This window comes from Dreissena polymorpha, chromosome 1 (assembly GCF_020536995.1).
Source record: "Dreissena polymorpha isolate Duluth1 chromosome 1, UMN_Dpol_1.0, whole genome shotgun sequence".
NCBI lineage: Eukaryota > Metazoa > Mollusca > Bivalvia > Myida > Dreissenidae > Dreissena > Dreissena polymorpha.
Window position 1 is genome coordinate 114,707,035 of NC_068355.1, and position 16,939 is coordinate 114,723,973.

The 16,939-nt window shown below is 36.2% G+C and overlaps 2 protein-coding genes across 2 annotated transcripts; one reads left to right on the top strand and one right to left on the bottom strand.

The window, feature by feature from the left end:
* Positions 1-6,982: 6,982 nt before the first annotated feature.
* Positions 6,983-11,015, bottom strand: LOC127866853 (uncharacterized). The gene is made up of 6 exons (XM_052407684.1): positions 10,449-11,015; positions 9,294-9,586; positions 8,852-9,147; positions 8,145-8,240; positions 7,823-7,966; positions 6,983-7,666 (listed from the first exon to the last, which is right to left on the bottom strand). Exons 4-6 carry the CDS (start codon positions 8,145-8,147, stop codon positions 7,247-7,249), a joined length of 567 nt encoding a protein of 188 aa, XP_052263644.1. The 5' UTR covers positions 8,148-8,240; positions 8,852-9,147; positions 9,294-9,586; positions 10,449-11,015; the 3' UTR covers positions 6,983-7,246.
* A 202-nt stretch (positions 11,016-11,217) lies between these two features.
* On the top strand, positions 11,218-16,255 carry LOC127866863 (uncharacterized). Its single transcript, XM_052407690.1, has 4 exons — positions 11,218-11,323; positions 12,149-12,273; positions 12,714-12,857; positions 13,147-16,255. Exons 2-4 carry the CDS (start codon positions 12,198-12,200, stop codon positions 13,770-13,772), a joined length of 846 nt encoding a protein of 281 aa, XP_052263650.1. The 5' UTR covers positions 11,218-11,323; positions 12,149-12,197; the 3' UTR covers positions 13,773-16,255.
* The last annotated feature ends 684 nt before the right edge of the window (positions 16,256-16,939 follow it).

Sequence of the window (16,939 nt, forward strand, 5' to 3'; positions counted from 1 at the left end):
GACAGCACTAACATGCGAAACTAGTCAACTCGTACCTAAGTCAACAACTACCTTGGTCAACTCGTACCCGATTTGGTTAACTCGTACCCGATTTTTGGTCAACACCTTCCCCCACTATTCAACTCGTACCCGATTTGGTCAACACGTACCCTCCTAAAAGTTATTTCTATATATCAAAGACGTGAAGTTTTTTATATGTTTTTTTTCTTGCTTTTTGTGAATTTTTTGGTAATGTAGGTAACGGCTATAAATATGTGTAAAAGTTTAATTCTAATAAAAACTATTGTCATCGTCATAATAGAATTTGGCATTAACCTTATTTTTGCCAGTACTTTAGACAACATATCAGTGACGCTTTAGAATTGATGACATGTACAGCCAATAAAATGCACTTATGTTTACAGAAGCAGCTTAACATAATGAAAAATAAATAAAAAAGGTGTGTTTATTGTATTTTTTTATATTAAGCAATACCGAATGCTTCATATAAGTCCTTATCATTTCGAAAAGAAAAAGGAATTTAATGGATAAAAAAAGAAACAAAGAAATTTCCATCAAGACTATTGGTATACTTTTAGGTGTAACACTTGCTCAGTACAACATAATGGTGAACGGCGTAATCGAACCCCTTTTGTTTGTGTGCCATGTAGAGAAAGGCCACCGGTTGAGGTCATGGACGTGTCTCTCTGTGACGACAGTATCTCGGAATCCGAGTCCGACAATGAGTCTGTGCCCGAGTCCGATCATGAGTCCGTGCCCGAGCCTGGCAAAGAGACCGAGTCTGAGACAGTAGTAAATTGTCCGAGCTCGAGTCTGGCCAAGAGTCCGAGCCCGATTCTAATATGGACACTTTTGTGCACGTGACAACGTAAAACAATTTTCTAGCTGAAGATGCCTCGAATTTTATTTATTTGGTGGTGGCTGCTTTCTGCCATTTTATTGGCGTATAAAAGGGTTTGAATGACGCCAACACAACACGCCGATGGCTCCGACCCTTAAACATTTCTAGCGCGTCTATACAACGCTTGCAGAGATGAAGATGCCAAAGATGTGTTGCTACGGCGTTCCAAACGCCTCTCTTCAGTGCCTCTTGCAGACGTCATATTCGATGTATTTGGAATGAGGTCGAAATAATCGCGGCGACATGGCGATCTATGCTTAGTCACTGCTCGAAACGTTGCTGGCGACTGCATAATGAGCACCTTTGCGTTATGCATATATCTTGGCGGTCGTGAGTGCGCTATGCAAAGGCCGATATGCTGCAACTGGGGTGTAATGGTTCAGCGACATAAATAGAGCTTTTTCATTAGCGAAAGTAAATACATGAGTACGCGATAGTATTACATACGCAGGCGATAGTATTGATCATGTTCGCAATAAAATTAGGACAGCAGGCTATAGTTACTATGTGAGAATGATATAGCTAATACGTGCGCATGCGATAGCTATTACGTGTGCACGCAAGAGTGATAACGTGCGCATGCGATAGCTATTACATGCACACGCGATATCTGATCAATGAGAATAGGTGTCTGATGATTCGTTAAAGTTTACGTACGCTCCGGAAGTATTTATAAAGTGATTGCTTATCACATAGGGTACGGGTTTTATAAGCGAATATTTAATTTCATAATTGTAAAGAATTGTTAATGTGACACTTCGAGTGCATAGAACATCATTTACAGTAGTAAATTGTTATGAATGAATATATATATATATATATATATATATATATATATATATATATATATATATATATATATATATATATATATATATATATATATATATATATATAATTCAAATATCGTCAATGACACTAGTTGCGTATAGTGAACGGTTATTATAAGTGTAAAATTCAATTTCAACTGCAGACGTGTATCGCAATCGCCCCGTGGTATTTACCTCAGTATGGACACACACACACACAGCACACTTATAGTATGTCACGATCGTCCCGTGGTATATTTACCTCAGTATGGACACACACACAAGTTTCAGGGATGGGACCCTAATTTTGATTCCATTTACCAAGTTTCCCTAAGTTCTAAACATGGCCAAACAACATCAGCCAACCCACGACTCGAACCCCAAAATCCACGACCCTTAATTAAAAAACAATAATCAGACTTTATCCTATGTACTAGGATCCTCCCAACTAGCGAACTTCTTTGGCTTGAATCGGTTTAAGCTAGTGGCCATAATTCAGGCTCAGTTTATGGTCATTATATGGGCATTGTAGGAAAGGTCCTGACAGCGCGCGTCAGGGTCTGAAAGATTTTTGATGATCGAACCTTTCGTTCAAAAGTTATGGCCCTTGGCGCAATGAGTTCTGAATTAAATGTTGTTATTTTCTGTTTTTTGATGATTTTTTTTTTCTTCTTAGTGTTCAAAGCTAGACCCCTTATTTTGGGTTTGTAGATGCAGGGTGTAAATCTCTACAAGCCCCTGTAATATGCCCGGGGGTAAGGGGGGGGGGGGTAATAATAAAGTTGTGGGCCTTGAGAACTCCGATTTTTATTGTGTTTTTTAGACAGCGGGGTGTTTGGCAATGTCTGGTGATTTTATTTCGCAATTTAACTGACATTAATTAATATTGACGGAAAGATAACTAAATTTCCAACAAATAGACACTTGAAAATTAAAAATCGGCCAAAAAATAAACGTGGTACACGAGTTATAACGTGCTGGAGCCACTATTTTTGGGTTACAAAGCACTAAAATCGAGAATATACACCACTATTAGGCACTATTTACCAACAGAGTACCGTGTAACCATATATACCGTTGAAAAGGTCTTTAAAAATCAGGCAGGATTTTTAAAGCATTATACAGAAATAACAGTTTGTGTTCCGCGGGGAGCTGATAAACCTTTTTTTTGGCTTTGTTCACCTCATTTTTATACAATAAGAATTGTTAAAACTACTAAACGTGATATTTAATGCCAGAATATGGTATATATGGATAGATATACGTTCACCGGACCTGACGATACCAGATATATGGTTGTGTGACCATTTGGGGCCGGGAAAGGGCGTGTCAAACAGGGGTACCCTCAAATACAATGAGACTTTTGTGTGTTTTGTGCTCTTTATACGGTTTAAAGTGACCAAAGTCGACCATTTCTTGACTTATATTCTTGAAACTTGGCACGATTATTATATTTGTATGCCGGACCGGACAAAATAAAAACTTTGACCTAAATATTGGCCCGGGGGTAGGCTAAGGGGGTCAACGTGACCTACCCTCAGGCGCTGTGTCCATTTTTTTACCATAATACAATGTACTTTTTTTTAATTTCTCATGTCTAGACCTGGAATATTTGGTATATTTAGGAAGGTGTTGGCCCGGGAGTGAGCCCGGGGGGTCAGGGGGGGTTATTAAGCGCGTCACGTGCGTTCTTAAGGTGGTTTTTGGGCCTAAAAATGCCCTTTTGAGAACATATTGTGAGTTTTTCTCGAAATATATTAATATTTAGGCAGTGGCTAGTCGTATGGCCCCGTACGGCTAGACAAGAGGGTAGTCGTACTGCTCTGTACGTATAGCCTTTCCTATGGAGATTGTCTAGCCGTACAGCTGTTATGACACATAAATATATTGATTAATTATTGATCTACGTGCAGATTCCGAAATTTCTAGCCTTTAGACTAGTTCGTGTAGTCGTCGTCACGGAATTTGCAATCTGGTTTATGTTTCGTCGTGGTTGGAAATCCGATACGTGCATAGTATATAAAGAGTGTAAACAAGGGAGATATATAAATGTAAATTGGTTCCGCCAAACAACAATTACAGCAATCAATAGAAATCACAGTTATGGAGTATATAAATACGTATTGTACATGCAAATATCAAATGTATACAATAAATATATAGTAAATAATATTAACTAAGTTAATGAAAATTGCGACATCACAATGAGAAACGTTTATAACAAAACAAATAAAAGGAAACTTAACGTGAAAAGGATAAAACGATAAAAGAAAAATGGAAACGTAAATTTACAGAAATTTAAAAAAGCATTATAGAACGAAAACAAATAAACATGATTTTATAGCACTTGACAAAAGCAAATACAACATGAAGTTATATACCCTATTTTCACAATATGAGGCACCATTTCACGAAATGTAATGTCGACTATGCAAACAAATAAATCAACGGAACTAAAATGATTGCTTTTTGATGTGTAAAGTCTATTAATGATGCAGCGGCAACAAAGCCGCTGATTATACAGTGTGAATACACAGCCTTATCCGTGTCTTTGTTGTTCGCTTGTATGACAAATGAAGTTGCTCATATCTTAAATGACATGTCACTTTAAAGAAATAATACATGAGCCGCGTTTTGAGAAAACTGGGCTTAATGTATGTGCGTAAAGTGCCATCCTAGATTAGCCTGTGCAGTCCGCACAGGCTAATCACGGATACCATAAAAGCGGTAAGTGTCGTCGCTGATTAGCATGTGCGGACTGCTTAGGCTTATCTGGGACGACACTTTACGCACATGCATTTAGCCCAGTTTTCTCAGAACGCGACTCACATTATTTACAGAATCATACATTTGTCAGAGACAGATCGTAATGCAAACGCATCTAGTTTTAAGATCTTTAGTAAAGTACAACTTTTTGACATCGAGAATGTGCATCGTTTGAACTTAAAGTCGTAAAAACGTATTCAAGCGTGTATCAGACAATCTATACCCTTTATCTAGAACATTTTAGGAGTATCCGATATTGCTGCACAATGGTAATGGAACCAGCCGAGACACAGGTCGCAGCACACACATCTAGTTTCTAACTCCTGTAAAACTGTACACATTTTGAACGCTGGTACTCTTCAATTTTGCCTGTTAATGCACCATAAGAGGAGAATTTTTTCCCAACAGTTAAAGACACGGCCATTTTCAGTGAACTGATATATTGCTTGTATGAAACCATCTATTTATCAATTGTCTTAAAGATAATTAAATTATTTGTGTAACTCAATTTCAGAGAACTACCTTTGACGGCTGCCTTCATTGAATTTCATAATATCGATGCCGCAACTAAACAGTTTTCACGCCTTACATAGGAACGTCGACTAATTAAAGAATCAAATTAGAAACCGAATTAAATTATTTGTGTAACTCAATTTCTGAGAACTACCTTTCACGGCTGCCGTCATTGAATTTCATAATATCGATGCTGCAACTCATTAAAGGGGCCGTCCAACAGATTTTGGCATGTATAAAAGGGATCTTTTCACGGTTTGGTAAATTGACAAAATTGAAAAATGTTGTTTCAGATTCGCAAATTTTCGTTTTAGTTATGATATTTGTGAGGAAACAGTATTACTGAACATTTACCATAGTCCAATATAGCCATTATTTGTATCCTTTGACGATTTGAAAACCTAAAAATTATAAAGCGTTGCAACGAGAAACGATTGAATAATATGGAGAGTTCTGTTGTTGTCGTTTAAATTTACGAAAATACGAAGATTGCTTATATAAGGTATAAAATACTTAAACTGTGCATACCAGGCGGAAAAGCCGAGAGGGCTAATGCGTTTTTACTTCAGACTTACTCCAGGACTCCGGGGGTCACTGGTTCGAGCCCTGGTACCGGCTACTTTTTTTTCCTTTTTTAAATTTTATTCTTAATTTTTTACTGGAGCTTTTAAGATCCAATGTTTATATTTATCAATATAAAGCATTTAATGACAATTTTCAAAATATGCCAAAATCTGTGAAAAGGCCCCTTTAAAGCTTGTCATTTACTGCTTTAAATGCTTTATATTGATATATTTAAACATTTGAACTAAAAATCTCCAGTAAAAAATAAGAATACAATTTAAAAAAAGAAGAAAAAACGTAAATCTCCACAGGGCTAGAACCACTGACCCCTAGAGACATGGAAGCTTTGAGTAAAATGTCTCTCGTTTTTACCACTCTATCATCCACGCTCACGTCAAAGCCGGAGGTATTTTTTAGCTATATAAGCAATCCTCGTAGTTTCCCAAAATATCAATTCGCGTCGAACGACGCTTTAATCTGTTGGACAGTCCCTTTAAAACAGTTTTTCACACCTTACTTAGGAACGTCGACTAATTAAAGAATCAAATAGTAAGCAACCGTATTACAAGGAAGCCGTAACAGATGAAGAATTTTAAAACTTTTATGAGCTTAAACAAACTTATTACTGATTAACAACACTGAATGACAATTCTATACTTTATAAGCCGTACGGCTAGACAATCTCCATAGGAAAGGCTTTACGTACAGAGCCGTACGGCTAGCCTCTTGTCTAGCCGTACGGGGCCGTACGACTAGCCACTGCCTAATATTTAATATTATTTGAGTAGATCATGGTGAATTTTAACAATAAATCGAAAAAATATTCAAGAAAAGTTGAAAAATAAAAATCGTTTTTTAGGATCCTCCCAACTAGCGAACTTCTTTTGCTTGAATCGGTTTAAGCTTGGGGCCATAATTTAGGCTCAGTCTGTCTATTAACACAAGGACCACAATAATATATAATGATAACATAACTTGTGGCAATAGGTGTGTTTTAATTGTATTACCTTATTTGGTGTTATACATTGTTGAAATAAATGACTGACTGAATGAGTGAGCAAGTTAGTAACTTACTCACTCATTCAGTCAGTCAGTCACTCACACATTTAGTCAGTCACTCGATCACTCAGTCAGTCACTCCTTCACTTCCTCACTACCTTACTCACTCAATCACTACCTCACTCAAAGTCAGTCACTCAATCACAAAGTCACTCACTCAGTCACTTATTCAGTCAATCAGTCATTTATTGTCGCGGATCAAGCTTTTGGTATTAATTATCGGATACATTCAGCCCTTAAATAATATTGTAAGTTCGTTCGCACTTTTGTGTTTGAAGTCTTTTCGCTTATCCCTAGGCAATATTGATAACAACAAGTGAGTGTCTGTAATATTAATACACTGATGTGTGTATTATTTTAATAGTTTCAGACAAAAAACCCTGGGCAGAACCAGTACTAATTATGCATGCGTATATATTGATTATATATAACAATAAATCAAGTAATTTACCTGGGTAGGGTTAGTAGAACCAGTAGTACCAATATGTACAACATAATAAAGTCACATTCCTGAGTAAAACGAGTTCTTGGCACAGAAATACATTAATACAACGAGAACATATCAAAAAAAATATATACAACAGTTTCCTGGGTACAAAAACCAGTATTGTCAGCCGACACGGGTAATGTGAGCTCACGGATAAGCAACTATATAAGACTTTCGTAACTTGAGATTTTTCACAATATTTCGTAGTTTCTCACGGAGTTGTTTTTCTGAGAGCGCAGCTATCTTAGGTGTACGCTTCTCACGTACATCTAAGATGGACACGGTTTTACCCGTGTCAACATACTTCGCAATCTCATCAGCAAAAACGTGCAATTTCTCGCGAGTCTCGTCCTCCGAGACTCGATGGCGGCTGCTCCCCGTGCTGATGCGCGACGTGGTCGTGGTTGTGTATGGGTCCTCCTCGTCACTGGAGGACACCTGTCGCAGCCTCTTCCTGGACACGACACGGATCGGTACCGATGAGGATGATGATGACTTGCACTCGCACTCCTGCCTTTGGAAATACTGGGCATCATCCAGTGCATCCTGGGCATCCTTGATTTCCCCCTATAGAAAATAGACATAATACGTGTAAATATGTATTTTCGTATATTTTAAGAAAGCTGAAAAGCGTATAGATTATATAAGTAAACAAATAATTGGCTTATCGTACATTCATGTATCTTATCATTGTAAATCGTGTTTAAGCATTGTTAAGCTTACCAGGGAATCCGTCAGGCTGGTCTCCAAGTCTAGGGCCTGAGTGTCAGTGTCAGGGTCAGGTTCCAGGGCGGCGACCGACGGCATAGGGACATTTGTGTCGTCGTCGCTATGATGCGTGAAATCATGCCCATCTGTTTCATCGTACTGTTAAAAATAAATAAAACACGTGTAAGAAAATACATTCGATATTTGTAAAGAAATCTGCAATGCGAATTGATTATATAAATAATTAAATCAGCAGCTTATTGTACATTTCCATATGGTGTCGTCATCATCTGAGAATGTTAATCGTTAATCGTGTTTGATTCTCTGTAAAGCTTACCATCGTTTCCTCACGCTGTGGTTGCTGCTCCGGGGCGGCGGCGCAGGGCAGAGCTACGCGTGTGGCTGACAGGCAGCCATGGATAGTGCAATCGGCCTGAAAAACATTCAGCTGAATAAGTAGCCGTCGGAAAAGAGTACAAAGTTAATTCATGTAAACTAAACAAAAAACGAGTACTTAAAAGTGTGCTTAATGCAAAACATAATTTAAGTGATTATAACTTTTTTATTTACGCTTGAAATTAAAAAAAATATTTAAAAAATAAAATAAAACTATAAACTGTTTTTGTTTTAATAATACAAAAAAACAACAAAAAACATATATAATGTGTTTTTTTAAAAAAAACATTAACAGTTTATAGTTTTGTTACAAATTTTGTTTAAATTTTTGAAAAAAAGAATTAAACAAAAGTTATAATCACTATAATTATCTTGTTTTGCAAAAAAAGCATTAAGCACCCTTTTGACAGAACGTCAAAACACATTAAAAAACTACCAGTGGAAACCTTAAATTCTATCGAAATAAAACAATAAGATAGTGAAATCTATATGATGTTGTCACGTTGAACCCGAATCCGTTGCTACTTTTGCGATATCTTGACCCGTTAAAGGATTATTAATTGTAAATGGTGCGGTTCGAGAATAATGCATCGTTTATCTAAATGCATACATCTTCATAATCAAATCAAATCCTATGTCTAAGCTTACTTCCTCCACCGTTGGTGCTGGTGCATGCTTTCTGTCCCCGGCCCACTTCAAGAAGGCCCAAACCACTGTCAGGGCGGATCGAACTGTTCCTGGCTGGTAGGTCTTGGTTAGTTAGTTGTCATGGACCTCCATGTGTCCTCCTCACACCAGCATGTCCGCCAACATTGTCCCCTCAGTCTACCCGCTCAGGGCCAGGAAGCGGTTCAGCTTCATCTTGGACTCCAGACGCTTCGCCACGTTGTACTGCCCCCGACAGCACGTGGCCGCGTGCATGATGAATTCTTCCACAATCGAAACTGTAACAAATATTATTGAATGATATTCTATGCTACAGCTTGAAATTGCATACAATTTTACTTACAACTGATTAATATAATTCCTAAGTATTCAAAATGTATAATATATTTATATTTTTATAATATTTTTTATCTTCGTTACTTACAGCTTTAACGACCAAGCATGACGCGGGAATGCGGGCCGAGGCTGAGACAGCACTCCCGGGTGAGGAAGGTGTTCAGTGTCTGCTCGTTCTCCGAAGAGCTCTCTTCTGGGCGTGGTGGCGGCAGTGGGTTGGCCAAACCGTAACCGGCAGCAGACCCGGACGCGGTTGCTGACCTGTACGCTGCGGCGGAGTCAGGCACCTTCCCAGATATAGTCGCTGACCCTCGCATACAGCGTCGTGATACCTTGCAGGCTACAGATGGGGCATGGCCTCCACATGTGTACGAGCTTTTTCTGAAATAAAATTTTGCAATGTGTCGGAATGCACCTGGCTATGAGCACGTGCTTATAAATTATGCACCCAATACGCTTACTATAGTGCTGTTACTTAATAGTAAAGAATACATTTTAAATAGATGCATATCAATGAACGCCGAATAATAAAAACAAATCAAATTAAGTGGCCCAGGAAACTGAAAAATAAATAGTTTTAAACAAAATATAATGACAATCTTAATTGATATATCATACTTTTGTTTTTACCTCTTGTAATGCATTTCACTGTTATACAGACTCGCTATTTACATAAGCACCGTTTCTAGGAATACCAGTATTGCTATATCACTATTACCTTAAGTAAGCATATACACAGGGGTTTAAGTTTAGAAACCTTTGTAGATGATAATACATACAAAATATAAAAGCACAGGGGTTTCACCGGGTAAAAAAAAGTTGTCGCCACAAACTTCGTTGCGTGAAACAAGTTGGAGCCAATCTTTCATTCTTTGTTCATGATAATGTTAACAATAATTTATATTGACACATTTCAGTCAATCAACATTATGGTCATCATGAAGTACATGTAGAAAAAACTCCACTCTCGTGATTAAAATCATTCATGATAATTGTAAATAATAGCAAATATCTATTTTATATCACTTTATTTCAATTCATTAACTATTGTCAGCACTGTTGACAGTTTCATTGGGTCACGAAAATATAAGACAATATATAACTTTACTTGCCGAGTCCTCATATAAGCATTCTATATTAAGATTGGAACAATATGCACAACTGAAATAACATATACTTCAGTGATACATGAACCAGTTCTAATGAAATCTTTCAAAAAGAGTAAATAATCACATTTGTTCACCTTATTAACCACTTTCTTCTTGGGCGTTGTCCTCATTTTCTTATTTTATTAATAAATCCACTGACATCAGCTGGAACCTACACCACTGTAGAAGATAATGTTATATTATTAAATATAACACACTAGAAACACTGAAAACAGGATCCTTTTTTGTAAGAAAAAAAATGTAAAAACTTGAGTCTGAAAACAGTAGGTGCGTGCTCCTACCTCGGATTTATGACCGGGCGCATGCCTAAGGGAAGTAACTGCTGTGAGGAGTTTGTCGGTTTTGGTACGATGGTTCCCTGTTGGTGCTATTCTGTTCCCGCTTTTCAAGACGGGAACCACAGAAACCAACCAAATATCAGAGATGAACGTCAAGTGTGTGGGGTCACACTCTGACACACACAAAAGTACTACAACGTTATTTCGAGGTACCCGTGGAAACGAGCCGAAAATGTGGAATATGGTAATGACAAGCGTTTGGCGAGGTACACATTCCGAGGTAACGGGAAAAAGTACCTCGGTAGTTTTTGGTACCTCAGTACGTGGGTGTGTTTTTCAATGAATTACCTCGGCATGTTAGGAATACAGACTCACACACACACACACACACACACACACACACACACACACACACACACACACACACACACACACACACACACACACACACACACACACACACACACACACACACACACACACCACACACACACACACACAAATATATATATATATATATATATATATATATATATATATATATATATATATATTTATATTAGAAGAACTTGTCTCATTTTATAGAATTTATGTTTAAGTCCCGGTGGTACATTTACACACAAGGGTTTGAAGACGGTGTCGGAACTTGTCGCCAAATCTCCCTCCGCAAGGTACGACAGTTATGTTACACAAAGAGCTGTCAAACATAACGTGTTTGTAAAAAAAACATCAGTTTTTCAAGAGACCATACTTTCATTACAAATTGTGTTCAAACAACGCGAATTGGAAAGGAACTAACGATTATTTTTTCAATCATGTTTATAATATGTGCGCTTAATTGTATTTTCTTTTTATTTATTCATTACATTAGTACATGTAGGCCGTTTATTTCCAACCAAAGAGTTAAGCCTGTTTGGCAAATTAAACGAATAGTACAAGCGATGTAACTGTACCAAGATTCAAAGAGAAAAATTATTTTAAAGGGGCCTTTCATAGATTTTGGCATGTATTGTAGTTTGTAATGAACATTTTTATATTTATATATGTAAACAGTTGGTCTACAAGCTCTAGTAAAAAACAAGAATACAATTAAAGAAAGAAAAAAATAACTCTCAACTGGGCTTGAAGTACTGACCGTTGGAGTAAATGTCTATCGCTGAGACCACTCGGCCATCCACGCTCATTCAACGAGTGATGAATTTTATACGATATATTTGCAATGTTCGTAGTATCACACAATATAACGACAACAACAAAACTCTCTAAATTATTCAATCGTTTCGCGTTGCAACGCTTTATAATTTCAGGTTTTTAAATCGTCAAAAGTTGCATATAATGGATATTTTAGAGCATAGTAAATGTTCAGTATTACTGTTTCTTCACAAATATCATAACTAAAAAGAAAATTAGCGCCTCTGAAACATCTTTTTTTAATTTTGTCAGTTTACCGAAACGTGAAAAAGCCCCTTTAATCTGCCATAGCTCACTATCAACAGGCAATTCAACAATTCTGCCAAACGCTATGTGGTTCTCCTAACTGACGGAATGTCGGCAAACAGAGCGGAAACGAGAAAGGCTGCAGACAGCCTGAAACGACAGATCCATAAACTGATAGCCATTGGTATGCTCTCTATGTTGTATACAGTTAAAAATGGTTTATTTTTGTAATTGTTATTTTTATAAGACGAAATAATATGTTTTCAGTTGTATTAAAAAGGTTACAGTAAAAAGGTGCCGCAAGAATAATATCAAAGAATGATGACAAAAGTTTGCATTTTATGTTACACACTATACATTATGTTATTTGCAGTGAAAAACGTGGTTTTTATTGTTACATACATATACATATAAATAATCTTCCAACCATAGGCAACATAATTACATTTTGATGGACTGTCAAATGTATGCATGCCTTTTATGCAAGAATGTAAGAGTGTGATTTATTGAAGGATGAATACTCTAGGTTATTTTAACGTTAATCGTGAGCAGCACAGTAAAATAACATACACATACTATGTTGAAATGTAGTTTAATGGATTTTATACTAATGACTGTCGTCAGGTGTTGGTCACGAGGTCTCCCATCGCGAGCTGCTTGATATCGCGTCTCGAGGTGACAAGAGAACGCCCCAGTACGTGTTCGCCGTCAGTAACTTCAATGCCCTCTTCACCATCGTAGCGCAGCTCGTACATCTCACATGTCAAGGTGATGAGATGACATTAAATAATGTTTTGAAAAATTTATTTTCATTACTGTACCTTTTTATTCGCGCATGTTAGGAGCTTTCTTTTTAATATACTCCATGTGCAATTTTAAATTTACGTTTTCTCTTATTCATGTTATTAATCTGAAAAGTAAACGGAAATACTAATATGTTTTCAATTTCCCAATTAATGTATATAACTAACATATGTTATTGGTATAATTGATATATTGTATTTTATATACTATTACAATTAATGGTACCATAAAAAATATCTTTATCATTTATCAGAATGCACCTGGAACACGACTGCAGATGTTGTGTTTCTCATTGACATGTCGACGGAGATGTCACAGGTGGAAGTAGACCTCGGGGTCGACTCAATGACCTATTTGCTGAACGGACTTCTGGACAAAAACCACAACACGACTGTACGGGCCGCTCTTGTTTCATACGGAAATGAGTTCCGTGTTCACCACACACTAAATGAGTCCATGGAGTTGCTACGAGATTACATACAGGAGCTGACTGCGCCGAGATATTGTGACGCTAGTAGTGACGACGATTGTAGCGTCATCAGAAGTCTGTCACGAGCTTTTGATTACTTGAATAGAAGCATGTTTAATAATAATGAAAATAATACCCGAGAGGTCATATTGATTATCACTAATGGTAGGCACGACATTGATACTCCTGTCCGGGCACTGGCCAACGACTTAGTCAAGACAGGGAAGATATTACTCGCGATTGGAGTCGGGGGTAATTGGAAGGTCGATTTCTTCAAGGAGATTGTGAGAGACCCAGCTCACATTTACACCGTGGAATCGAAGAAATCCATGAACGTTCTTGACTCTGTTATGACGGAGATTGTCTACAGCTCGTGTGCGCTTTCGAACGATTTTAATAATAAACCATAATATTGTTTCGTACGCTTAAATTTCGATGACAATTTGATTTCAAGTAACAATGTCGAGTCAAAATTTATTTCATCAAAATGAATGTTATTTCTTTCAAGATAATGAGAATATTGTTATTGCTTGTTTACTAACGTAAAGGCTTGATTTTATGTGTTGATATGTTTTGTCACTATTTATTGAAAAACCCAACAATTTAAGAATTCATTTATATTCTATTCCATGGCGGTCATCCCAAATTAATACCATTTTGTGTTCCATTTTGTCGCGTGCTTTTTCATAAGTCTTATTGTTGGGTAATTGGTAATTTACCTTAAATATAATATCGGATCTCGTAGTTAATATTATAAACATATTCTTTTGCTACGAAAAGTGTTTCATTTGGTTTATTATTTATTTTAGATGAAAATTCGATTAAATTAACATTGCCTTTTAAACACGTTCATGACTTTGTAAACAATCTTTTTTAGTCATATGCTGACAGAATTTCGACGTGTCATTTGGACTTATTTGTTGAGTCTATTTAATAACATGAAATATGGGATATTGTATTGAACAGTGTATGTCCAGATTTCTCAACCTCTTCGAGATAGGACAATTTGTGCCATTGAATTTTCTAATGGATTAAATATCCTGATTCCATTGAACACATTTTCGATTGCTCTCAATATTTGTTGCAGTCTAACAAATGCAATTCAATACATCAAAACAACACTCAATTTTCAGGAAAATTGATTATTATATAGATAAACATTACTTATATTAATAGCCACATTCAGAAAATATTCACAATAAGATTTTATACACAATTGTATGTTTTAAGAGCAAATTAACAAGACATGTACATAAAATGATCGTATCGTGAAACAACACTAGCAACTCAAAATGCATTTAGAAATCATTAAAAAAAAACTAAGACAAAAATACATTAATATAAACTCTTTTATCCTGAGTATGGTATAATAATCATTATTCAGAAAGCGGAGTGTTGATATACGTTGCCATGGTGAACATCGACGATTCGGCAGGCATTATGCAACAGGTGGTTTCAAAGCCGGAGTATTTAATGTATGTCCAGAACTTTAACAGCCTGGAAAACTTGGTTGGAACTCTGTCAGTTTCAATGTGTAACGGTTTGTATTATCTATGATAGCTGCCCTTGAGCGCGTCAATATGTATTTCATCACGTTGCATATGAAATATTCCTCAAGGTTAAAGAACCTTAATAAAACAAACAAATCTTTTTTTTTCATGAAAACGAAATGTTTTAACTCAGCAAAAGTGGGAATTAATGATCGAATACGCGTTCTTTCTAAAAAAATGTACATATGCTATTTTACTATTAATGTTGAGTGTTTACTGATATATCACTTGCAATTTATTTATTCAAACTTTAATAACACTTTTTTGATTAACGTTCATACACAATGACCCTCGATGACTTAACTATATGTTTAGTAGCATCATTATAGACAATAACGGTTATTTACGATGCTTGCTCATTGTTCTGTGTTAACAAACCAACATCATTATTATCAAATGCGATTTTCTGTTTAATAAATCGCAACATACGATGCATTATGAGAGTTATCCTCAAACAGTGGTCTCGTCATTAAACACAAATAAAATAGTATGGGATTTGAACGCAACAATACTTTTTCATTCGAGCTGAAATTAATACAAACTTAAATTATATTTATTAAATTTTACCATTTGTATGATGCATATATTTAAATGTAATTTTGCATTATCTGCCTTGTTTAATATAATATCATAAAAGTGGCCCAGGAGTGTCTACCGACAACGTGCGGGAATGGGGGTACTTGTCACCAAGGCCAGACGACCTACATATGCGAGTGTCCTTCCCTTTTCACCGGCTGGTCCTGTGACATATGTAGGTGTGGGAATAGGGGCTTGTGCAGTATCGATGGTGACAGATGGAAATGCTCATGCTATCCCGGATATACTGATTAAACCTGTTCTACGAATACGAAACCAAAATGCATTAATGCCATGATTTTCTAAACATATATTTTTATATTTAATCACAATAATTGAATTACTTGTGATATTACTGATGGACTTTAGTTAAACTGCAGATACAAGAGTCGCTTCAATATGTATTTTCATCGATAACAACTAATAGATGAGTATCAGTCTTCAAGTAAAATCAGATATGTACGTCATGACACAAATACGCCAACGACAGTTCATTGCTTTTTATCCCATTTTCACCGCGACATTGACGGTATAACACGTTGTGGAATATACTTGCTTGTATTCAACACTGTGGAATATACCTGTCGCGTGCACGGACTACTTTTTAAATGACGTCATGCGATATGCGCTAAAATTTGGTCGATATTGTTTGGTTCATTGATCGAATTATAAGGTCACCCATTAGAAGAAAATGTGCATATTTTGCAGAAATATATATATATAACATATTCACCAAAAGAAATGTTGAAATAAAATATAAAATTACACGATTTTTGTTTTGTTATTTTTTTATTTATATTTACTTTACCACTGAATGATTTTTCATAAGAAACACAGTTGACAAAACTTAAGCTTCAAAATTATACGACCTTCAACCTTTAAATCTAGTCATATGACATAATTTTTCGCCATTCGTATAATGAATCAGCTGATTGATGGCGTCATAAAATGACAAACTTATTGCGTCATTTTCCCCATTTTTTTGACGATTTATTATAAACGCGACTTACTTCACATGTTTTCTACATGTCGAGGGGTGAACGGAAGACTGTTGTAACTCATATTATATTAAGAAGGAGATACTGCAGTTTTCCGTTCAGCCCTCGATGTACAGTATGTCGACATATCTGAATTGTCAATTGCTCACATTTTCCTTATTTCGTGTAATGTGCATTGTTTATAACCAAAGCATATACTTTTGACATTTAACTTAAATATTCAGAATGTACAACAAGCCATACACATATCGCACAGTTCATGAATAATAATCTGCTATGTTTGCTTTCCTATTTAATTCACGTTAGGCATAGAGCTGTGTAAAGTATAAGATGGTAAAAATAGCACCACACTGGAATTTGGAACACCCATTTTGTACACGGGTTTTTTCTACTCATTTATCTGTTGTGTACTGGAATGTTTTCCATTCTTTGTGTATTTATATATTAAATTAT

Coding starts and splice junctions, on each gene's coding strand:
- LOC127866853 (XM_052407684.1), bottom strand. Junction 7,667..7,822: donor CCAGCCTGACGGATTCCCTG/GTAAGCTTAACA, acceptor TATTTTCTATAG/GGGGAAATCAAGGATGCCCA.
- LOC127866863 (XM_052407690.1), top strand. CDS start 12,198: ATGTCGGCAAACAGAGCGGAAACGAGAAAGGCTGCAGACAGCCTGAAA. Junction 12,274..12,713: donor CCATAAACTGATAGCCATTG/GTATGCTCTCTA, acceptor GACTGTCGTCAG/GTGTTGGTCACGAGGTCTCC. Junction 12,858..13,146: donor CGTACATCTCACATGTCAAG/GTGATGAGATGA, acceptor ATCATTTATCAG/AATGCACCTGGAACACGACT.